Raw genomic sequence first — 24610 nt, 5'->3', positions numbered from 1 at the left:
TTTAATACACTAATAAAACAAAAGTTTAACACAATTATTTAGTTAGATTTACATGTTTAAATTTTTTTAAATAATAAATTTAAAAATTAATTTTTTTATTGATATATTAATACTTAATACATAATTAATTTATTATTTAAAATTATTTTATATTAACCGTAAATAAAAATTAAATTCTTTAAAACGATAAAAAAAATATAAGCAAAACACAACTTTTTCATGTAAAAATATGATCATTTATTAATAAATAGAAAAAAAAATATGGGATGAATGCTAATTTAGTAATTAAAATGAGACATTGACAAAACTACAACAACATATATTTTAACAATCTCACTTTTTTTTTTCTCTCTGCATACAAACAACATTTCAATTTTTTTTTCCGGTAAAAAAAAATCCAATTATTTTTTCGAAATTCCAGTCCTGTCCTCAACAACAACAAGTAGTAACTGGTTACTGGCGAACGGACGGAAAAGCGGGCATCCATCATCTTCGCGCTAAAAAAAAGCGAACATTTCATGTTTTTCTCCTGAGAAATTACAATTTCAGCCTTCTATTCCTTTTCTTTTTCTTGCAGGTGAAGAAAATTCAAAACTCCGAACCAAAAAACGTTAAACAAATTCAAAAGCACAACCATAAAAAACATACGCGTACTCACGCGCCGCCACAGGCGATCCTCGAAAGCTCAAGATGATGATGGAACCGCCGAAGCCAGGAACGAACCAAGGATCTCAGATTCCGCACGGATCAGGATCGGCGCGCACCTTTCCGTCGTCCGGTAGCGCGAAAAAGTCCGTGCATTGGAGCCCCGAATTGGTAACGGAATCCACCTTCGTGTCTTCACCTCAGGAATCGCGCTTCAATCCACGCGCCTATTTCTCTCCCTCTTTCTCTTCTCCTCCTTCGTCGACTTCATCGCAATCCGCGACCACAGTAACCTTCTTTGGTTGGTATTCTCCTTCTCTTCTATTCTTTGTAGTTTGAATATTCTTATTTGATGTATATGCAGTTTGCATGCATGCGTCTGGAGTGTGTGATTGTTATGGAATTTTGTTTGGTATATCAGAGACGGTAGTGACCGTTAGGAACGTGCTTGGAAGATGGGGAAAGAAGGTTGGGGAAGCAACTCGGAGAGCTGAAAGTCTCGCCGGAAACACGTGGCAGCACTGTAAGTTTTCTCGTTTTATTTATTTAATATATTTTCATTTTTTATTAATTTGTTGTTCGGTTTCTAAAAGAAGGTGCAGGTGGAAGTGGAATGATGCTGATTTTGGCATTTGATTCAACTATCATGGAATTTAGTTATTTTGCAACGCGATGCCTTTTTTTTATTATTATTTCTATGTTGCTGTCTGACATGTCCCTTTGTGTTAGCATAAAGGTCCCTTTATGTCGCACATTTATGATTTATGTGGGGATAAAATTTTTTGCTGGTAATGGTGTGATTCATTCTTTATTTGTATATATTTGATCCATGGAATTGTTGATTCTATGATATTTCCGGTTATTTTTCTGTCAATAGGGTGTTTCAGTGATGATTTCGGTAATATTCTTTATTACTATGCTTAAAAAATATAAATATAAGAATTTGCAGATGAGATGCTTGATTTTTATTTTGTTCTCTGTTGTTCTCTGTTCTATAACCTGTTCAACATTTTACCAACCAGTGGCTGTATTGACCATTGACCAGTATCATTTTTCTCTGTTATGTTTTAATAATTATCAATGTACTTGATTGATCTTATGATTCTTGTTATTTTTCCCCTGCCATCATCCTTGATGATATTCCTTGTTATGTACCTGATCTGTCATTGTTTTGTTTAATTGTGTTTAAGTGAAAACAAGCCCCAGTTTTGCTGAAGCTGCTATGGGAAGAATTGCTCAGGGAACAAAGGTCCTGGCAGAAGGTGGATATGAGAAGATTTTTCTGCATACATTTGAGACAGTTCCTGAGGAACGGCTTCTGAATTCTTTTGCATGTTATCTATCAACATCAGCTGGTCCAATAATGGGGGTTTTGTATATCTCTACTGTAAAGATTGCATATGCTAGTGATAATCCTATTTCCTATCAATCTGATGATAACCGAACGGAATGGAGCTATTATAAGGTACATATTGAGTACCATAACTTAACAAAGCATTGGCATGATATGATGTACGATTTTCCTCAAAAGCTTTTTTCCTGAGTTTGCATACATAACTAGATTATGTTATGAACTTATTTTTTTATTTTTATGATGAGTCCTTAAGGTTTACTATTATTCTAATGGTATGAATGAAATTTGAATATCATGAAGTAGGTGTCTATTTGACACCAGCAAAATCTGATTCAGGTTGAAAAGAAGGTTTTTTTTGTTAGATAAAAGGTACACCAAAATCCAATAGTAGCAATGTAAATGTTGGCAGTCCAGTTTCCACTCTCGGGGGTAGCCTATATGGTGCATCCTGTAAATGGATTGCAATGTAATACCCCTCTCCATATAATTTAGGAGTGGCCATTTTTTTGTAAATAGATCTAGGATTGGTTGAATACTTGCAGATGAGTACTAATCTTAAAGATAAATTAGTTAAGTAATTGCTGATATAGCTGGTGTAATATTGATAACCTCCATTTCGTAAAAGCAGCAGAGTAAACCATTGGTGCCACCAATTCCCGGGAAAAAAAACTTTCCCAAAGAAGCATATTTCTCTTTTTTTTTCCTTGTTTGATTTGTCTGAGATGTAGAACATTTTTATTGGACGTGTTATTTGTGTAAATTGATATCATTACTAAAATGAGTGTAGGTAGCTATTCCACTATACGAGCTAAAAGCAGTGAATCCTTCGTCAAACACAGCCAATCCTGCTGAGAAGTACATCCAGGTGATATCTGTGGACAACCATGAATTTTGGTTTATGGGGTTCTTGAACTATGAAGGTGCTGTGGAATGCCTACAAGAAGCTTTTCTATCTGCCAAATCCTTACGATTTGAAGCATAGTCTCCAGGTTATATAAATCAGAGAATTTTAGATCTTCAAATATATGTCATGCCTTGTTCAGGTAGGTGTTTGTAGATTTTGTTATTATATTCTTGGAACCGTTAATAAATTATCTCGCTCCTTGCACATTTTTGGCATTTTTGTGTATTTGAATTTTCCATAGACTTCATAATTTGGACGATCCATTAGAATAGGCTAGAAAGGTATGTATCCACTTTTTTCTAATCTTGTATTTTGTATTTTATTATAACTATAAGGGAAATATAATTATTAATGTTCGGTTTTTTACTAGGTAATGAGAATTTTTACCAAAACTGCCTTTGGTTGACCTGGAAAAGCATGCTAGTGTATGTATAATCATTCAGCAATAGCATTATAACAAGCATGGAGTATATATTTGATGGTTTCATAGCTTGTTGCTTTATAACAAGTCCATTAAGAAAATCACGACTTTATTTAGTAAATATTGCATGTAAATTGAATATTATAATGGCTCGAAAATCTTATTTGAATATGAACCGTTATAAGCTAATTGGTACAACGGATAAAATTCAGGTTTTAGTTAACCAATTTAAATTTGTCAAAATAGGATAAAGTATTTGAAAATGTGATTCATTCAATTCTTTGACATTTTATGAATATTTTTAGACTTTTACATTATTGTGTGGCAGAACTTTTCAAATTAGCATCCAATTTGGTAAACACTAGTGAGGGGTTTACTTGTGCTATAATTGCTTTCATTGGCTGAGCTGAAGAACACAGAAAATTCTATTCTTAAGAATGGAAACTAAATTCTGGTTGCACTATCTATATCGATTTTGATGATATTTCGGTGTCAACTAAATATTAGATTCTGTTTAGTATCTTCTGCTAATATCCTTAAGCTTCTGTGTCTTTTTCGATATAATTTTTTAAGAGGAAGTCTTAAAGGCCAACAGATTTCAACAAATCTAGCCAGCATTTGGTTTTTGAATTTTGTTTGGACTTGTGTACAAAAACATTAATACTGAGTAATTCGTAGTCTAAAATAATAAAATTTATATTATTGGCCTTTTGCAGCATTACTGTTGTTCTTCTCTTTCTGTCCATATTAACAGTTAACACGATTGACTGGACCTTGTAAAGTTTCAAAATTTTCCTTTGCGAAGAGTTCATATTTCTCATGAGTCCATGACACAATCATTACCCGGTTTGACATGCTTCCTTTCCTATCTATTAAAGTACAATTAAATATCGTTAAAAAAAATGAAAAAGGATAATAAGTGAGGAAATCCACATTTAAGCCGGTGCATTTTGCATCATGGCACAGAAAAATTGTCACTAAACCTAATATCAATCAATTTTTATGTAAGCCAATTCTATAGTGCCTTTTCTTTGGTGTCTAACTTTTATTTAATTTTTTATAGTAACTTTAAAATATTTAAAATTTTTTAACTTTTATATTTTTAAATTTAAAATTAATTATTTTACCAATTTTAATAATTAGACAATACTTTTTAAGTATCATAGTAAACACCTTCTATGTATTATAAAAAATATTGTATTTACATATTAGATAACCATAGCTAATTAATAACAATACCAAAACAAAAGAGGATATGATACTTGTATTTTCAAATTAATTTTTTTTTTGGTGAAGTTGAATATAAATACTTATTACATTTATAAGAATTTAGTTAACATATATTAAGATTATTATTAATAAAAAAATATTTTTTAATAAATACATTGAAAACTTAAACTATTAGTTAGGATTCATATTCTTACTCTCATCTCTGGAATAAAACTATAACATTAATTGGTGAGGTGGTTTTTGATTTTATTCTAAAATCAAGTAATACATATATAAAGATATTTCGTTCTCAAGGCATGCATGCATTTGAAATTTGATAGGCTCACAAGAATATACAAATACTAAATAATTTCCGACGAGAAGTGGGGACAGAAACATAATCTAAGTAAGAGATTTGCTCTAATGATTGTTAACCATCATTAGATTGTGATTATGCAGATTGAGCTTGTAATGACTTGGTCAAGGAATCCACTACTTAACTGTGCATAAAGCATGCTTTGATCAAACCCAGCCACAAAGCTAATACCCTATAGATCTTTAATTTGCACGCGGCGGGAATGTAAGATTATAATATTATTTCCTTCTTTAAAACTGAAATTATTATTAAAGATTTAAAGGTGCCACCACAAAGTGAAAGCAAATCAAAGCAATTATGTTACAAAAGTATGCAACAAATGAGTAACCATCTATACATGTCTTATTATATTAACTTTAAAAATGCTCATAAGTCACAACCATTTAATTAACAATTATAATATCAACAATACTAAGGAACCAACTCTATATAAACAAAAAATCAGCCAACTGATAAACTAGAGGCACCGATGACTTTAATCGGATGTTGCTACTGATAGGTACACAGATGTTTCTTTTTCTTGTAAATTAGATGATTTTAGATATGATTTCTATGTTTCATGTGTTACGCATTAATAAAACATAATTAATTATATAGAACCAACTAATGAATGATCAAAGTATCTGTTCTGTGATTCTCTCCTAACACTAGTGTATCTTTCCTCATATTTTAAACGTGGTCAACAATAATTTAAAAAATAAATTAAATTATAAATTAATAAAACTAATTATAATTAATTATGTTGTTCCATTCTTAGTTGATTATTAGTTGATTCATATAATTTTCCTTATAATATATGTGCGGTTACATCAAAGTTAATTCCCTCCTTTAAATAATGATGATTATTGACTTTAGTTTTCTACCAATCTAATAAGAAATTCACTTGTTCATGGGAAGGAAATGTAGGTCATCACTAGGTGTACTATTGGTCGTTGGAGTTTTAGGCCATTTCAAGTAGAGAAAATCTAGGAATCGGCAGTTTCATTTAAATTTGACCAGTATTTAACTAATAAAAAAATTAAATAATTCTATATTATAAAATATAATTTTATACCATTAAAAAAACGAATGATAACTAATTAATAATTATGAATCACAAAATTGATTGGTTTTAGTACTGTACTTACAAGGTGTTTAATAACCACGTTCGAAGGAAAAAAGCACGTTAAAAGCTTCTTGAAAGCTTCACTTTTTTGTTTGGTTAATTTTCTTCTCTACAAACGCAGAAGTGTTTTTGTTCCTAAACCCACGTTTACAAGAAGCAATAATTTCTAACTTCTCCGTTGCACTAACGTGCTTTTAGCTAATACCTTCCATATTTATTTTTCTTTTACTAACTTTATCCTTTATACATATTATTGCATTATTTATAAAATTCTTATTATTCCTCTTTATATGAATTCTTTTTTATTATTTTTTATTAATTTTTTTATTTGATATTATATATTTTTATAGTTATAATTTTTGTGTATTATATTTATTATTATCTTTATAATAGAATTTATTGATCCCATTAGATAATAATAATAATAGTTAAAAATTATAATGTACTAAAAGAGAGTACTAAGAGTATTAAAAATATACTATATAAAAAATATATAAGAAAAAAATATAAAAAAATTAAACATGTATAAAAAAATAATATTATAATTTAATGTCATGTCCTTTTAAGTAATTATCTATCTAAAAGTGATTTTAACTAATATTATCCAAACAAAATTTATTTTATCAAAATCAATTTTGGTAAAGAGTTGTCAAACATAAATCATGTTGACACAAACTTACTTATATCCAAAATCAATTCTATAAAATCACTTTTATTCAAACTCCAATTTGACCAACCACAATCCAAACACACACTAAGTCATACGATGAGTTTCTTATCTAAACTTCCCTTGCTATCATCATTACTTCTAGGCCCTTCAAATAATATTATTAGAGCACTGCGAAGAATAACGTAGTATGATTTTAACTAATTGCCGTCAACTAATAATAGTAGTGTAAAAAGAAATTGAGTATATATATATATATATATATATATATATATATATATATATATATATATATATATATATATATATATATATATATATTACTGTATTTATCCTAATATAGAAGACATAATAGAATGACTCTGACCCAAATATGTGAGAAGGTAACAAAAGCTTAACTCTCAAAGCATGCATAAATGTTATTACATTGTCTAATTAATAAGGATCATAATACTAATCCAGAGCAAAACAAAACTAAACTAAACTAAAGCTGTGAACATAAAACATATACTCTCATGATAACTTTAAACTAACTTCACAACTTCATGTACTAAACTGAAAACATGATTATTACGCATAATTTAAAAATATAAGAAACCTTCACAACTACATACATTAAACTCAGTTGTTAAGTTAGAATACATATGAGGTTGAGATCTTGTACTATGATTCTTTACTACCATTTAATTGGTACCAAAATGGACGTTATAGTGGAACAAGCATTTCGCGGAGTCAGACCAGGCCAATTACTATAGAACCAACAACCAAGATGTTCTTTCTTTGGACAATTCAGTGTGACTGTAGAGCAATAATAATTAACTGATAAATAATATTGTGTATCGAGTAAAAGTCATGGCAATTAAGTTATCTAATTTTGATTATTCCCTTATTTTTGTTAATTTAGGCAAGTTTTTATATATCTATTTTGACAAATTAAACAAAACAGTATGAGTGCAACCACATGCAAACAACATTGTATAATTCGTCTTTTCTGTGTCTCCCTTTTGTTGAAAAGCTCATTTTATTGGTGCTGTCCTTTTCCATCTCTGGTCTCTGCCACACTCTCTGAACTGGGCCCATTATTGCTGATTAGTAGCTAGGGTTTTTGATAGACAGGACGAGTTATGCGATATGAGAATAATTATGTATGTTGAGAAGTCAAAAATTTATTACACGTTGGAGGAAAAAACAAATATTTTAAAAATCCGCTAATTATTTTGTATACAAACCACATGAAGTTGTGGAATATATTAATATGAGTCTAAATTAGTGTGTTCAATAAGTGTGATGCATAATATAAGTAAAAAATTGAAATGGTGACTCATAATTTTTTATTATTTTTTGTTTTATTTGAAATTATGATTCATAATTTTTTTATTTTTTTATCCTATTTAAAATCGATACTCACAATTTTTTTATCGTATATATTTTTTATACTATTTATACACAAAAATCAGCTACTAAAATCAGCCATCAATGTATTTATGTATAAATACATGTGTAATTTAATTTATTTTCAATGTGTATTTATATTTTAACATATATTTTATAATGATAGCTGACTTTAGTAGCTGATTTTAATATACATATAGCACTATTAATGTATTACACTAAAATATTGTAATATTAATGAAAATCATATATAACATTCTAATATAAAAGAAATTAACCTTCAAAATTATTTATTAAATTCAATATTTATATACGATATATATCAAAATATATATTAAAAATAAATTGAATAATATATATTTATATCCAAATATATATTAACTAATTCTGTAACTAAGTTTTTATATGTATTCATCATTTTTGAAAAACCAAAATAGAATATAATGATTTTTCAACCCCATAAAAAATAAAATGGTTCTAATAATGATATTCGTATTGATTCGACCAGTTCCAATTAGTTAGCTATTAATTAGAAAATATTTTCTTTTTCTTTTTCAAATTTAAAACATGGATAACGTTGATTGGATGGTAGTATACTAGTATTAAACTAGTTATCAAAATATAGGTTAAAATGTTGAAATTTATAATCAATTAATCAATTATTTTTGCGTAAAATTGATAATTAATAATTATTAAATAATATTTTATTTAAATTTATTAAATTATTTAATATTTTTTTAAATATAAACTTCACGTAAAAACGATGCATTTAAACTTTTACTAAGTTAAAAATATAATTTGTTTTTATTATTTTGTATTTGCATCAATAGTAGTGATGTTGGATGTATTGTATAAAATAAGAATGTTGCGTAAACAAATAGGGAAAAGAGGAAGAAAGAAAGAAACTAGTATGTGCCCGTGATGATTTGATTTTACCAAAGAATATAATTAGTATATATATATGTGTGTGTATCCTTGGTGTGTGGTTCATCATAGCAAGGTGGGTAGAATCTGTTTTAGAATGCATATATCCATTCAGTATATGACATTTTGATGATCTAATCTAATAACAGTGAGACCAGATTCGGAAAAAGCAACAAGCAAAGTCGTTTTAGAGGGTGAATGTATCATGCATGCAACATAGAAGCAAAGCAAGCTAGGATCTTGGGGGGCTACACTTTTCAGTCTGCATATTTGTACATACATGTCAAATGTGGAATTCACATTTTATCAAGAAAAAAAAAACATATAGGTAAATTATTTGTTCCATTCAAAAACATGCTTTCAAGTTAAGCAGGTATTGTTTAAACTATATTATGGACTATTACGTGAGTTAATTTAGTCAATTTTCTCGTTTACTAATTAAATAGTTATTCACATTTTTAACAATGCATGTATCCATATTAATTATTAAAGTAATGTTTAACACAATGTTAAAGATTAAAAGAAATGTTATGGGTTCGGTAATGAATGTATGTATGTGGAGATTGAAGAATGTAAACTCAGGTGTAATTGTTTTTATATGAAGTTGATATTTAAGAATTGTTAAATAATTTAATATATTTGATTAAATTATTATTTAATAATTATTTTTATTAATTTTAGGTGAGAATAATTGGAAGTTAATTTCTACCAAATTGATTGGGCGGGGGAGTTTGGAACTCAATGGATCGGAGACGTTTCCCTTTCCACTTTCATGGTAAAGATTTTTGGCATTGCATTGTGTTGGCGTGCTGCTGTTGGGAACGTACATCTCTCACAGGATTGAGATCACTAAACTATCATTTTTAGTCTTTTTTATAAAATAATTTATAAAAAAGATCACTTTGGCATTTAAAAATATATCAATTTAACAAAATACACTATAAGAGATATTTAAAAAAGAATTCTAGAGATTATATTTTCATATGATTTTTTCTATCCTTCAAATTTGGTGTTTTGATGATCTTTTTGTGATGATAAAAAATCAATAAAAAATTAAAAAAGATTAATTAGATATCAAAATTTTCTTCAGTTTTTTTACTTTTTATGTACTTTTAAAATAATTTTTTAAATATTTCAATAAAAAATTAGTCAAATAATACATGAGTCATATTCTTCTGAGATATTTTATCAATTTTTCTTTTTTTGAAATCAAGATAATAGTTTACTCTCACATTTGTTACTACTATTTTTTTATATTCTATAAATAAGAATTATAGAGATATTAAAAATAAGTCACATCAATAATAAATAAAAATTAAATAGAAACAAATCTAAGTTTTAATATAATTTTAATTAATAATATTTATTTTTATTTAATTAAATATTAAAGGATCTAAAGTATCAACAATATGTTTGTAAGCGAGTAAAAATAGAAAATAATATTTTTATTACTCTACGTAATTTTTTAAGAATATATGCGTCTCATCTTAAAATGACTGTTTACAAGTAACATATATAATCATTTCTATTTTTTAAAGAATAATAAAATTATTAGAATTTGAGTGTATATATGATACTTGAAACACATCTGTGTGATTCAATAATTACAATGAATAGGATAGTTTTTGACATTATATTATAACTCTTTTTTAATATATTCTCTAACATAATAATTTATTTCAAACATAAAACGTAGATAATACACAAGTTTAGTCCATCTTGTCATAAAATTAAATTTTTAATTAAATTTTAAAATTTAAATTTATTAATTATAAAAATTTTGATTATCATATTTTAAAATTATCTCAAAAATAGCTAGATGAATGATTATATTTTTTTAGGGAAAAAAGAATCCACTCCCTTATCTCATGAGGCTGGTAAACTATACTCGCTCTATTCATGGATATTCAACTCGAACTAATCCGTTCGTATAGGGTTGTCTATTCGATCTGCTGCGAGTAGAGTAGGGTAAGGTAGGGTGTGGCGCGAGTTCACTTACTAGTAGAATAGTGTATCGGTTTAGGGTATATCTTATCATATCCTATCCTATTTACATCTCTAATATATTATATAATATATATGTAAAAGTTAGGGATAAGTATTGTTTTGGTCTCTCACATTGAGGGTCGGAATCGAATCCGTCCCTGGTATATATTTTGATTTAAAATCATCTTTAAAGTCGTATTTGAATTTAAAATCATCCTTTCTAATAAAATTTTTTAATTTATTCCTAAACTACCCCTATAATAAAAAAAATTATAAAATTTAAAAAAATAAAAGAAAATGCGGTTGGAATGGGAGAAAAGGGTATACGAAGGGGGAGGAGAGGGAAAGGGGGAAGGGGAAGGGGAAGGGGGGAGGGGGATGGCACCGGCAGCGAAGAGAGGGAGGAGGGGAAGTGGAAGAAGCCGGAGAAGAAGAGGAAGAAAATGAAGGGGACGCGAGTTCGGGGTGGGGGAAGGGGAAAGGGGGGAGGGGACGGCGGCGGCGAAGGGGGAAGGGAAAGGGGGAAAGGACGCGGGATGGGGGTGGGGAGAGGGGGAGGAGGAGGGGGAAGGGGAGAGGGGGAGGGGGACGATCGTGAGCCTCGCCGTTGGAGATCGCGAGCCTCACCGCCTCCGCATTGCCGCCTCGCCTCGCCGCCTCCGCCTCGCTTATGCCGCCTCATGCCTCGCCGCCTCCGCCTCGCTTATGCTGCCTCACGCCTCGCCGCCTCCGCCTCACGCCTTGTTTCTGCTTTCTTATTTTCTGTTTCTGTTTGGTGTTGTTTCTGTTTCTTTTTGGTGTTGTTTCCTACTTTCTGTTTCTGTTTGGTGTTCTTGGTGTTGGTGTTGGTGGTGGTGGTTGGTGGTGGTTATGGTTGTGGTTGTGGTTGTGGTTATGGTGGTGGTGGTGATGGTTGTGGTGTTGTTGGTGTTGGTGTTAGTGTTGGTAGTGGTCTTATTGGTGGTGGTGGTGGTGATTGTGGTGGTGGTGTTGGTGTTGGTGGTGGTGGTGGCGGAGGAGGTAATTGTGCTGGTGGTGGTGAGGGTATTTTTGTCTAAAAAAAATTAAAATGACGATTTTAATACGAAAAAACGTTAAGTATGATTCTAAATTGGAAATTACGTTGGGATGGTTTCGATTCCGACTCTCAACGTGAGAGACCAAAACAATACTTATTCCTAAAAGTTATGTATGTGTAATGAGAAAATGAATGTTAAATCTATAAATTTTTTTAAATAATTTAAAATAATTACTAAATTAATTGATGATCATATTATTTATATTTTTATGTTAAATTATTTTAAAATTTTATTGATTTTAATTTTAATATGAACTTAATTTTTTTATTTTTTATTTTATTAATATATATAAAATTTAAAATAATTAAATTTTATATTTGTTTAAATTTTTTTATTCTTCTGCAAATAGAATTAAATAGAATAAAATTTAAAACTTTAAGATACCAATAAAATTAAAATTAAAAAATTTTTAACTCACAAATAAAATAAAATAAATTTAACCCACAAATAAAATTAAAATAGAGCCTAAATTTTAGACTACTCTATTCATTGTCAATTTTATTGACGTAGTTAGTGGTTCAGTTCCCTATTTAAGTAATTATTACGTGAGTGCTGCTGAATGCTGACTTTTCTCCAGAATCCAGACGAATGAACCGAAATTCATTGTTCTATTCTAATTTTACTTAGCTTTGACTGCAATTATAATGAAATGACTGACATGAACCTTTGAGGTGGCTACAATTAACTTTGCGAAACTCTTTTGACTGAAAGTCGTCTCTAAATAGTATTTGAATTTTTTTTCTTTTTCTTTTTTCACCTTAACTAATAACGACTGAAAAATTAAAAATAATTCGAAATTAGTCATGTCAAAATAATAATTCTCATTTTTTTAATAAGGAATATATTAATACTGACGGAGCTTAAAAAATTTTTTTGAGAGACCAATATACAATTTAAAAAATAAAAAATAATATATTTTATTTTATTTTGATTATAAGAAAATATTAAACCAAACATATTAAAATCGTTTGAAAATTTTGTATCAGATAAAGAATAATTATGTAAATACTTTTTATATTAATGTCATTTATCATAATATCTTTTAATTATTTGGGTGATATTATCAAAATTAAAATTAATTATTTCTAAAGTCTCATCTAAAAAAATAAAATCAAACAAATAAGATTAAACTTATTAATTAGTTATCATTATTTGAACATTTAAAAGTTATATACTTGAATTGAATCACTTTTTTTTATGATTTATTGGAATAATAAAATTATCTATTGATATTATAAATTACATATTTTTTTAACATTAATTTTTCTTTTAAAAAAGACATAATTCTTTAATTTTTATCATTATAATTATAAAAAAAATTAGAATATATAAAATATTAAATATGTAGAAAATGATCATTACAATGATAAATATTAAAAATTATAATATACTAGTGTATGTTCCCGTACTTTGTACGGGATAATACATAAAACTATATTAAAAATTTTATTAAAAAATTAAATAATATATATATAGTAATTATTATTATAAATATTTTATAAAGTTATAATTAAAATTAAACTCTTAAAATTTTTAATATTAAAATATTAAAAATAATTAGTATTTATTTTAATCAATTTGAATGTGTTAAGTAATCATCTCACTCGTCCGCTTAAACAACTATTAGGAGTTAGAATCTCGCTTTGTGTATATAGCAATCTATTGGCTAGCGATAAACCCTTAATAAAATGAGTATCAATACGTGGTTAGACTTGGCAGGAGTTTTCGAATACGTAGGTACCCGACCCATCTATACCCGGATGAAAAGGATAATAACTTGACCCGAGTCGGGACAAATTTTGCTCAAGACAGGTATCGTCGGGTTTAGGGTGTACCTGCCCCGAATGTATACATATAAACATTTTTTAGGAATTAGGATTTGCCTCACATCACACATGATTCATAGCTTCAGTCTATACTCTATAGCCATGCAAGATAAACTCAATCATCCTCACCTAAAATCTTCTTCTTCTCGACTTCTTCACAAAAAAAACCACATAGCTCCTGTCATATTGTTGATGAGTCCATCGCCGCTTACCTATTCACAACTCCCATCTTCCTTCACAGCCAGAGACGAATCCACGTTTAATATAGAGGGGGCATTTGCCCCCACAATTTTTTTTAAAAAAATTAATACTTATATACATATATACCACTTATTATATTATATTTGTCTCAAAATAAAATATAAATAGTTCTTTTGTATTTTATGTTAAAAAATATTTTATTAAACTTAACACATAATAATAATTATATTGTTAAATTTGATTTAGTATGAAAAATAAATAAATACACTCAAAAATTAGTGATAATTAATTATATTATATTAGTTAATTAATTAATAGCTAGTGTATGTTTTCGTACCTTGTACGGGATAATACATAAAATTATATTAAAAATTTTATTAAAAAATTAAATAATATATATATAATAATTATTATAAATATTTTATAAAGTTATAATTAAAATTAAATTCTCAAAATTTTTAATATTAAAATATTAAAAATAATTAGTATTTGTCTTAATCAATTTGAGTTTGTTAAGTGATCATCTCACTCGTCCGCTTAAACAACTATTAGGAGTTAGAATCTCGCCTTGTGTATATAGCAATCTATTGGCTAGCGATAAACCCTTAATAAATAGGGTATCAATGCGTAGTTAGACTTGGCAGGAGTTTTCGAATACGCAGGTACCCGATCCATCCATACGCGGATGAAAAGGGTAATAACTTGACCCGAGTCGGGGCAGATTTTGCTCAAGACAGGGTATGGACGGGTTTAGAGTATACCCGTCCCGAATATATACATATAAACACTTTTTAGGAATTAGAATTTGCCTCACATCACACATGATTCATAGCTTCGGTTTATACTTTATAGCCATGCAAGATAAACTCAATCGTCCTCACCTAAAATCTTCTTCTTCTCGACTTCTTCACAAAAAAACCGCATAGTTCCTGTCATGTTGTTGTTGAGTCCATCGCCGCTTACCTATTCACAACTCCCATCTTCCTTCACAGCCAGAGACGGATCCACATTTAATATAGGGGGGGCATTTGCCCCTACAATTTTTTTTAAAAAGTAATACTTATATACATATATACCACTTATTATATTATATTTGTCTCAAAATAAAATATAAATAGTTCTTTTGTATAGAAAATTATTGTTTCTTAATATATTTATGCATAATACATATATTAATTATAATCGTAAATTAAGTAATTTCACATTAAATGACTTATATAACGGTAATCTCATTTATTGTCATAAATGTTAAATTAAATAAGTCATTATTACTTTTGATTTGGATAAATAAGATTAAAATCACAGATACTATTTTATTTGAGTTTTAGGGTTTAATGAGTGTCACACTCAAATATATATAAATAATGACTTTAAAATTTTGGTCTCCAACACATCAAACTTGCCTTCATAGCTCTTTTCCCACAGTAAAATTGTGATTCAGTCCTATAAAAAATACAGAAGATTTTGGTTGACGAAGATCAAAGAACCACAAGAGCCAAGCTCTCTGATCTCAATCATACTCTCGAATGAAGAGACGTTTCCGCGCTCTTAGTTATATTTTTTAATGATTTAACATGGATGATCTTGATGTTGAGAAACCCTAAAATTTTCAGCTAAAATAAAAATTTTATTCAATCAAATGATAATAAATAATTTTATTGACTTAAATTATATTAATGTGATCATTGGATGATAAAGAATGCATGAAAAATAAATAAATAATATTTTAAGAGTATAAAAATATTAAATTGTCATTTCAATTTATTTTTTTAATCAACGATAATAAATATCTTAAATTAATTAAATTTTTACAAAATTTATACACCTAAAACTATTTTATTTTTTCAAAAATCTTTTAAAAATACAATGGTTAAATGAGAGGTTGACTATTGAGAATTGAATATAATAATTTTAAATTCGTATTTTCAATAAAAAGATGTACTTATTTCTATCCATCATAAATAATTTTATATTCACTATTACTTATCCATCTAAATAATTCTAACATTGATAGAATATTATTTTTAGATGCAAAAAATTTAAAATATATTTATTCTATTTCAAAAATTAATATTCATATTTAACTTTGAATTCCAAATAATATGACAAAAAAAATTATATTTTTTAGTTAAAACATTAAAGTAAAATATCTATAAATATATTTTTGTGCTTTAGTTTAGATTTTTCAAAAAAATTTGGTAAGTTAATGGAATCAAATCATATTTCTATAACATATATAAGAATATATATTACACATAAATAAAAAAATTGGGTATAGTAAGAACAAATACATAAATTAAAATAAAATTTAGAAAAATAAGAACTAATAAAATATTGAAGTAAAGAAATATAAATAGAAGAGAAACAAAATTATTAGATGGAAGAGAAATAATTTAATAAATTTTATGGGTATATAAAAGAATATTAAAAAAAGATATACAGTACTTTATTTAATTTAGCAAGATTTATGGGAATAAACACATAGAATAAGAGAATAAAAAATGATAATAAAAAGAAGCTAAACATCTGAATTAATATCAAAAAATAAAAAATAATAAAATAATAATAATCTATCATAATTTTAATATCTTAATATAATTAATGAATAATAATATAATTAGTCTACCATAATATTAATATAATCTTTTAATATAATTAATTTTAATTAAATAATCAAATAAATTGAATATAAATATGTCTAATCTAATCGTATAAAAAATGATAAATTTTTTACAATTAGACATATTATATATTATTATTATTAGTGAGATATAAATATTAAAATTATATTAATACATTAATAGAAATATATTATTATAATAAAAAGTTGCAAGAATTAAAATAACTAAAATTTATTAATTTTAATTAATTAAATTAGCATAAAATAAGAAAGAGATGATTAATCAGATTAAATAAATTAAAAAAATATTACTGAATAAAGTAAATATCACAATAATTATATTACTAATTGAAAAATAATTTATTTAATCAATTCAAATTTTTATTGAAAATAGAAAACTAAAGATTATCAATGAATAAAAATAAATAGGATATAATACATTAAAAAATAATTTTGGTAGTATAAATAATAAAATTAAATTATTAAATATAATTTTTATTTTTTACCTTATTATGATTGAAGTTAATATTAATGGTAAAAAACTAATTTTAAATAGTTCCAATTCGTATTTTACAACATAATTAAATCACCATTCATAATTTTTTTATTTTGTGATTAATCAATATTTTTTAAATTTTTTGGTTAAGTCTTCTGTGTTTTATGATTGATAATTTTTTTTACAAAACACAAATTTATGATGAGTTATTACAATCATAATTAATTAAAAAAATCAAGAAAAAATTATAAAAAATCAAATAAAAGATAAAAAATAGAGTAAACAATTATTTTGAAACTAAAAATTTGTTAATTATGCTAAAAATTCTAAAAATTTGTATCTTATTTATAATCAATTTTGTTACTCAATTTAACCTTATTATTCATTTATTGTATCTAAAAAGTATATAATGCCACACTTTATTTTCAAAAAGATGAAACTCTTCAAATACACGGGTTAATATATAATTTAAGAACAACAAAATAAAAATATCTAGAATTTTATAATAGTATTTGAAATTTTTAATGACGATAATATAAAGTGTTTAAATCGACCAAATGAATTCAATAGTTATTCTTTGCACATCTTATTTAAATTTGAATCTTAAAATTTACTTTTATCTTTTTTTCTAATATAAATTATTTTTGACAAAAAATAGAGGAAAAATTTATTAGACCAAAAAAATATCCGATCAAAAAATTATTATAAGGAGATTTATAATTAGAGAAGAAAAGAATAAAAGTATTAATAATAATTAATAAAAAGAAACGAAACTTGTATTAAAGAATGTTAGAAAAGAAAAAATAAAGTTCATATTATTAATAATAATGCAGAGGAATGATGTTGCTGCTTTAGGCTTCTAACCTTCGTCTTTGGCCATCTTTTTTCTGTTCTTTGCTTTTTCTTTTTAAATTATCAAGTCATAAAAAAATAAAGAACAATTCAAGAAAACAAAAACAGCAAGATCGAAAACAGTAAGATCAATAGTAACTATACAAATCAAAATACATAGGAGAAAATAAACTATTATATGATAGAATTAACTTGAGTATATTTCATTATTAAATAATTAAATAAATAAAGTTAATGCACAACAAAATTACATATAAAGAGAAAAAAAATAAAAAAGAGTTAAAATATCCAAAGCGATAAAAAGATTATTTTATAGAAGACTATAAAATAATGAACTTCTAACTAAATTAAACTGTACTTATTATTATTAGAAAGGGTAAGAGAGAGCAGTAGAGAAAATGTTTGTGTATATTCAAGTTGTGTAAAATGATACAATATAGAAGGGTATTTATAGGTGCTAAGAGAATCGAAATAATAAAGACGTAATATCCTATAATAAATATTTAGATATGTTAAATAATGCTAATTGATCTAATTGATCCTAATTATACTCTAACAATTATATTTAATTAATTGATATACATAATATTAAATTGTGATACTTAAATATCTCAATTAGTTGATATAATTAATCCACTGTAATGAATTGTATTTAATGAGTTAAAAGAAATAAATTAGGAAACATTCTAAGAAACATGCCATGTCAACTTTATCATTAAGTGTAAAAATTTAATTTTTATATAATAGAATAAATAAAATAGATAGATATCTCACTATTCGTTATTTTAACTTATCTATTATATAGTTTTTTATATTTACCACTCAATATATTAAAATACAATTTATATATCTAGATAAGAATTACATAGATATTTAATTAAAAGAGTATTTATTTTTTTAAAATATAATAACAGCTTTAATTTCTTTGATTTTTCTTTTTATATTTTTTGTGTATTTTTTTAAATAAAAGACAAGCCTATAGCAAAAATAGGAAGAGATTGTAGTATTTATTGAAGAGGGAAAAAACAAATATAATTAAAAATCATACATTTAAAATGTGTTTGAACTTCGAAAAATGAGATGAGACATGAGAACCCACGGACACTTGGCTTCAATGAATCTGTTTACACCATTCAACTAAGTATTTTTTAGCTTTTTGTTTTCTTCTCTTCTATTTCATATGAATTTATCAGTGCCAAACATGCATCGTATAGAGTATTTTTTAACTCCATCCTAATCCATATATTATCTTTGCTAAACAAAATATAAAAGAAAAAAAAGACAGTAAATAAATTAAAGTTATTATTATTTAAAGAGACAGTAAATATTTTAGTATTTTAGTATTTTAAATTAATTAAGATCTAAATGAAAGATAACATTAATTTAAGAAAGTTAAATTAAAATTAACTCAAACATTAATATTTAAATTATAAAAAAATTAATTTTCATATATTATAACACCAATATTTATTGAATATCTTAATTTTGTATCTAAAAAAATTAACTTAAAAAACTAATAAAACTTAAAATAACATTAAACTAAATTGTTGCCAAAAATTAATTATCAAAGCTAAATATTATATTTGAAAAAGCATTACTCATTTTTATATAAAATATTTGGGGGGTGATGACCCCATTGTCCATGAAAAGCTCCACCCCTGGATATTAAGAGCATTTGCGGTAAGTTTGGATGGATTTTGAGTAAAAAATTTATTTGATTTGAATATTAATTTTATTTGTGGTACAGTTTAGATTGAATGATTTAAAAAAATCAAATCTAATCCGATTCAATTTCAAGCGGTTTGGATTGGATTTGATTGAATTTGCAGTTATATAAATTAAAAAAATTAAATATATATAACAAGTCTCAACATTAAATTTTAAATAACCAACCATAATATAACAAGTCTCAACAACATTTTAAAAATCAACAATAACATAACAATAGAAATAAAAGTATAAGTTAGTTAAAATAATAAAAAAAATAACATTTTGAATATAAAATATTTATTAAATAATAATAATAATACATGAATAATATAAAAATATATAACAAATTAAATATAGTATAAGTATAATTATAAATATAGTAATAAAATAATAACATTATAGCACATTACGTGCGGTTTGGATTGAATTGGATCGATTACAAAAAGTATATTAGAAATTCGATTCAATCCAACAATTTGCAAAAAATAGAACCCAATCAAATTCAAATTAATACGGTTTATCAGTTTTTTATTTGGATTGAATTGGTTAAATGATTTAATTTAGATCAGTTTAAATTTAAATACCATTTAGGAATATATATGACTTAATTATAGGACGGCTCTTTCAATAATAAGAAAAAATTATATCATATATACACGAAATAAAAGTTAAAAACTAAACAATAAATATTAAAAATAAATTTATTTAAAAATAAAAAAATATTTAACAGGATGAATAAATTTCTTTTATCATTTTGTATTGTTTAATGATGATAATGAACGCATGTGACAATGATGTTATTGGTATGGGAATTTTATTTTATTTTATTTTTATGTGAATTTGATTAGAAAGAAGATAGAAAAGATAATGGGATGGGTAGGAATAAATTTTTGTCTTACTCAATCTTATTCGTTCTACTTTAATTTTTATATATCTCGCTCCATTATTATTCGTGAATTTTAAAATATTGCATCCTAATCTGTTTTTGCAGATATTCATCTTGGGATGAATAGTAATAAATTTTTGTCTCATTCAATCTCATTTGTCCTACTTTGACTTTTATACATCTCGCTCCATCATTATCAGATTTTAAAATCTTGCATTTTAATCTATTTATACACATATTCGTCCTGCCAATTTTTAAATGTAACTTTTAATCCAACAAACAAAATTAACTTTCAAGAAGTTACATCGTTACACCAAATCATAAATATATCAAATAAGATGGATTTGAACTCTTAAATTTATTTATGTTAGTCACTTTTAAATATAGCTTATATCAAGAAATTCAATCAATACTTTTCTATTTATGCTTCATTGAAAAAAAACTCAGAAGCACTAATTAAACGTAATCATTACCAACAATTGAAAGACAAAATAAATTATAAAAAAGATCAAAATTTGAAGTCAAAATCAAAGTATCGCGAATATTTTTAAAGGCAAAATCATTGAAAAAGCTAAATTTTATGTGAAAAATTTCGTCGAATTCTAATCTGTGCTTCTATGACTAGCTCAATTTTTATTTCAACAATTCAAAAGCAAGCTAAAGGTCCAGTGAGGCAAATTAAATTAAAAAGAAAAAACAATTTCATAAAAAAAACTTACTGATACTTTGACACAGAGGAAGAGGAGCACAGGAGGATGAGCCGCGAGGTTCCGATGGAGAGAGTGAGAAGAAAGAGCCGCGAGATAAAGAATGGAGAGGAGGAGGTGTGTGTGGATAGGGGTCAGATCAGACACTATAAGATAATAAAATATTTGTAACAAAAATTTTATAACAAATTTAAAATTATTACAAAAAATAGTAATTGTTATATAATAATAATATTTTATAACAATAATATAATTTGTTACAAAATATTTTGTTATTTTGTAACGACTTAATTTTTTTGTTATAAATTATATTGGTTTTTGTAACGAATCGGTATTTTGTTGCAAAATTTTATAATATTTTGCAAGAAAAGACGAAATTGTTGTAAAAGTTTAAAATATTTTGTAACAAAATATTCATTTGTTTCAAAAACTCTAATTATTTTGTAACAAAAAGTTAATTTGTCACAAAATTCAATATTGTTTGTAGTAAGTTATTTGTTTGTCACAAAATACAAGAATTTTTGTCGCAAAACATCTGTTCGGCTAATTTTTATATTAATCAAGATTCTTATGTAATTTTATTATAATTTAATATTTTGCATGATAGAGATTAAAATTCAATAATAAAAGAATTATATAATTGAATTTAAGTAATTTTTATTAGGGTAAAAAACGTAAATAAGCCAAGGGAGTTGAGAAATTACGCAAATCCGCCAAACTGAAAATTGCTTCACGAATGAGCCAAAACACGTTTCTATGTAGTTCGAACCATGCTTTCCATTTAATTCGAACCAAATAGGTTCGAATTACACATTGTAACTCATATCAACATAATTCGAACCAATTTGGTTCGAACTTTAACTCCATAATTCCAACCAATTAGGTTCGAATTACAATGAAGAAATAGTCACCAAGTAATTCGAACTAAATTGGTTCGAATTACTAAGAATTCGTTCCACACAGCAATTTAAGTTACGAACATAGTTTTCGCATCATGTCTTAAAAAAAACTCGTACAGTTATTTGTTCCGGTGTGCATTAGACATACATTTTGTTTAAAACTGTGCAGATAGAACATATTCATTAACTAAAATCCCATTCAAAGTACATCGCACTAACGTTAACAAATTCTATCAGTCACCAACTACAAGTAAGAAAACCGATAATAGTGGAATCTAAACGCGAAATTGAAACAACAAAAGTACCAAAGCCACAAATACACCTAATCATGTCCCCGTGTGTGCTCTGCTCCTCCGAGTTGTGGGCAACTCCGACGTGTGTGGCCGGGCTGCCAACAAAGCCCACATCTCTTTGGCCGGTTTGGATCTGCCTCGTCCATATTGGTCCGTATCCGAGTGGACCTCGAACGACCCTCTCTTGCACGCCTCTTATTGGGGTCAAGGATGACAGTCGGCCTGTCATATGGTGGCCAGAAACCCTCCGGAATGGGAGGTGTGAAACCCATCTGATACACACTGAAGACCGAACTAAGACGATACACCTGGTGGACGTAAGGCTCCCATGTAAGCCGTGAGTAGGCACAGCATGCCAGTGCGTGGGGACACGGGAAATGAAGTGTCTGGAAGTATCCGCAGTCACATGTCTGAGATGCAAGCGAGACTCTGTAACTACCCAGTGAGAAAGAACCAGTCAGAGTTGTCTCTGCGACGGTGAACTCGGAGTTATCCCTGTCGTACACAGTAACCGTGAAGCACCTAGCCGTCTTCAAGTTGGCCTCTATACACTTCACCAAGTGCTGACTAAACTGTTGTCCGGTTCCCATCTGCGCCTCAGCCTCTCTCCCTTTGCGAACAAATAATTCGGCCAACCTTCCGTATGTTGCCTTCACTAGCGAGCACACAGGAAGGTTTCTGACACTCTTGAGGATCGAGTTCACACACTCAGATATATTCGTCGTCATGTGTCCGAATCTACGCCCCTTATCACAATGCTGTGTCCACAACAAATACTCAATCCGGTTCGCCCAGTCACACATCGCCGGGTCTTCGGACCTAAGAATATCAAACCAGTAATGGAACTCGACCTCAGTCTTAGCGTACGCCGCATTCACAAGTAGCCTCCTTGCGTCTTTGCCCTTGAAGGTGAGGGCAAAATTTGCCGCAACATGTCGAATGCAGAATGCCCGGTATGCAGACGGAGGTAACCAGCCTCCGTCAGGAGCCTCAAGCGCGGCCTTGATGCCGTTATGCCTGTCCGAGATAACCAGCAGACCCGGCTGCGGTGTCACATGCTGACGCAGGTGGGAGAGAAAGAAGAACCACGACTCAGCATTCTCACCCTCGACTAATGCGAATGCAACACGGAGTATGTTGGAGTTCCCGTCCTGTGCAATCGCGACAAGCAACGTTCCCCCATACTTGCCATACAAATGGGTGCCGTCAATACTAATTAGGGGCTTGCAATGATGGAATGCCTCGATACACGGTGGAAATGTCCAGAATAGTCTGTGAAAATAAGCTCGAGACTCGTCCAACTGTCCACCGATACGAACAGGGCTCGTCCTTAGGACTGCAACAGTACCAGCCATCGTCAACTGGACTCCTAACACCCACCTTGGGAGCTCGTTGTACGACTCATCCTAGTCACCATAGATGAGGGCAACAGCCTTCTGCTTCGCCAACCAGACCCTCTTGTAAGTCGGCCTAAACCCAAAGTGTGTGGCGGTGGCATTTAGGAGCACCTTGATGCTGACGGATGCATCAGCCCTAACCATTAGCATAATGAATGCCGATATCACATGGTAATCCAAACTCCTGTGGTCGCTGAAAATGGAGGTGGCGAGACAAGTATGCGGTCTGTTGTAACGTTTGACCTCCCAAACTCCCTTTCGCTGTCAGAGACTAAGCCGAATCAACCATGTGCACCTATTGCCGAACTCAGAACACTTGCCCACATACCGGTGATAGTCAGACTCCACGACCTTGTACTGTACCCCTCGACGGATGCTGTAAGTATTGACACTTAAGAGGGCCTCTTCTTTATCTGGAAATTGCTGACCAACCTGAAACTCTGTCAGACCTGCAGACCCTTCAGCATCTCTAGCGCCAAATCCAGCCGGCTGCCCAGGAACCCCTCATGCCTCATGGCATTCAAGTCCAAAGAGGAAAAATGTGGAGGGTACTGCTGCGTGCCAGAGCTAGAACCACCGCCCGCCCCAGCAGGCTCACTTGCTCCAACATCATCGCCACTGTCATCAGCAATCATATCCGGCTCGACATCATCGTCCTCTG

At 28.3% G+C, this 24610-nt stretch overlaps 2 protein-coding genes and 1 non-coding gene across 3 annotated transcripts; 1 reads left to right on the top strand and 2 right to left on the bottom strand.

Moving 5' to 3' along the window:
- The first annotated feature begins 356 nt into the window (after nt 1–356).
- Nucleotides 357–3238, top strand: LOC112771475 (GLABRA2 expression modulator-like). The gene is made up of 4 exons (XM_025816242.3): nt 357–946; nt 1067–1168; nt 1836–2110; nt 2787–3238. Exons 1-4 carry the CDS (start codon nt 691–693, stop codon nt 2979–2981), a joined length of 828 nt encoding a protein of 275 aa, XP_025672027.1. The 5' UTR covers nt 357–690; the 3' UTR covers nt 2982–3238.
- Nucleotides 3239–21037: 17799 nt separating this feature from the next.
- Nucleotides 21038–21128, bottom strand: LOC112793597 (small nucleolar RNA U36a). The gene has a single exon (XR_003198296.1). It is a non-coding gene; the product is annotated as a small nucleolar RNA U36a (small nucleolar RNA).
- A 1453-nt stretch (nt 21129–22581) lies between these two features.
- Nucleotides 22582–23907, bottom strand: LOC112782938 (uncharacterized). Its single transcript, XM_025825622.1, has 2 exons — nt 23794–23907; nt 22582–23703 (listed from the first exon to the last, which is right to left on the bottom strand). Exons 1-2 carry the CDS (start codon nt 23905–23907, stop codon nt 22582–22584), a joined length of 1236 nt encoding a protein of 411 aa, XP_025681407.1.
- Between the last annotated feature and the right edge of the window lie 703 nt (nt 23908–24610).

This window comes from Arachis hypogaea, chromosome 3 (assembly GCF_003086295.3).
Source record: "Arachis hypogaea cultivar Tifrunner chromosome 3, arahy.Tifrunner.gnm2.J5K5, whole genome shotgun sequence".
Classification (NCBI taxonomy): domain Eukaryota; kingdom Viridiplantae; phylum Streptophyta; class Magnoliopsida; order Fabales; family Fabaceae; genus Arachis; species Arachis hypogaea.
The sequence above is the reverse complement of the archived record's forward strand: the minus strand, read 5'-3'. Positions and strand labels throughout refer to the sequence as shown.

Excerpts from the sequence above, each read along its gene's own strand:
- LOC112771475 (XM_025816242.3), top strand. The coding sequence starts at position 691 with ATGATGATGGAACCGCCGAAGCCAGGAACGAACCAAGGATCTCAGATT. Across the intron at positions 1,169-1,835 it reads CGGAAACACGTGGCAGCACT|TGAAAACAAGCCCCAGTTTT; the intron begins GTAAGTTTTCTC and ends ATTGTGTTTAAG. Across the intron at positions 2,111-2,786 it reads CGGAATGGAGCTATTATAAG|GTAGCTATTCCACTATACGA; the intron begins GTACATATTGAG and ends AAATGAGTGTAG.
- LOC112782938 (XM_025825622.1), bottom strand. The coding sequence starts at position 23,907 with ATGGCTGGTACTGTTGCAGTCCTAAGGACGAGCCCTGTTCGTATCGGT. Across the intron at positions 23,704-23,793 it reads CATTTCCACCGTGTATCGAG|GACGGGAACTCCAACATACT; the intron begins GCATTCCATCAT and ends GCGATTGCACAG.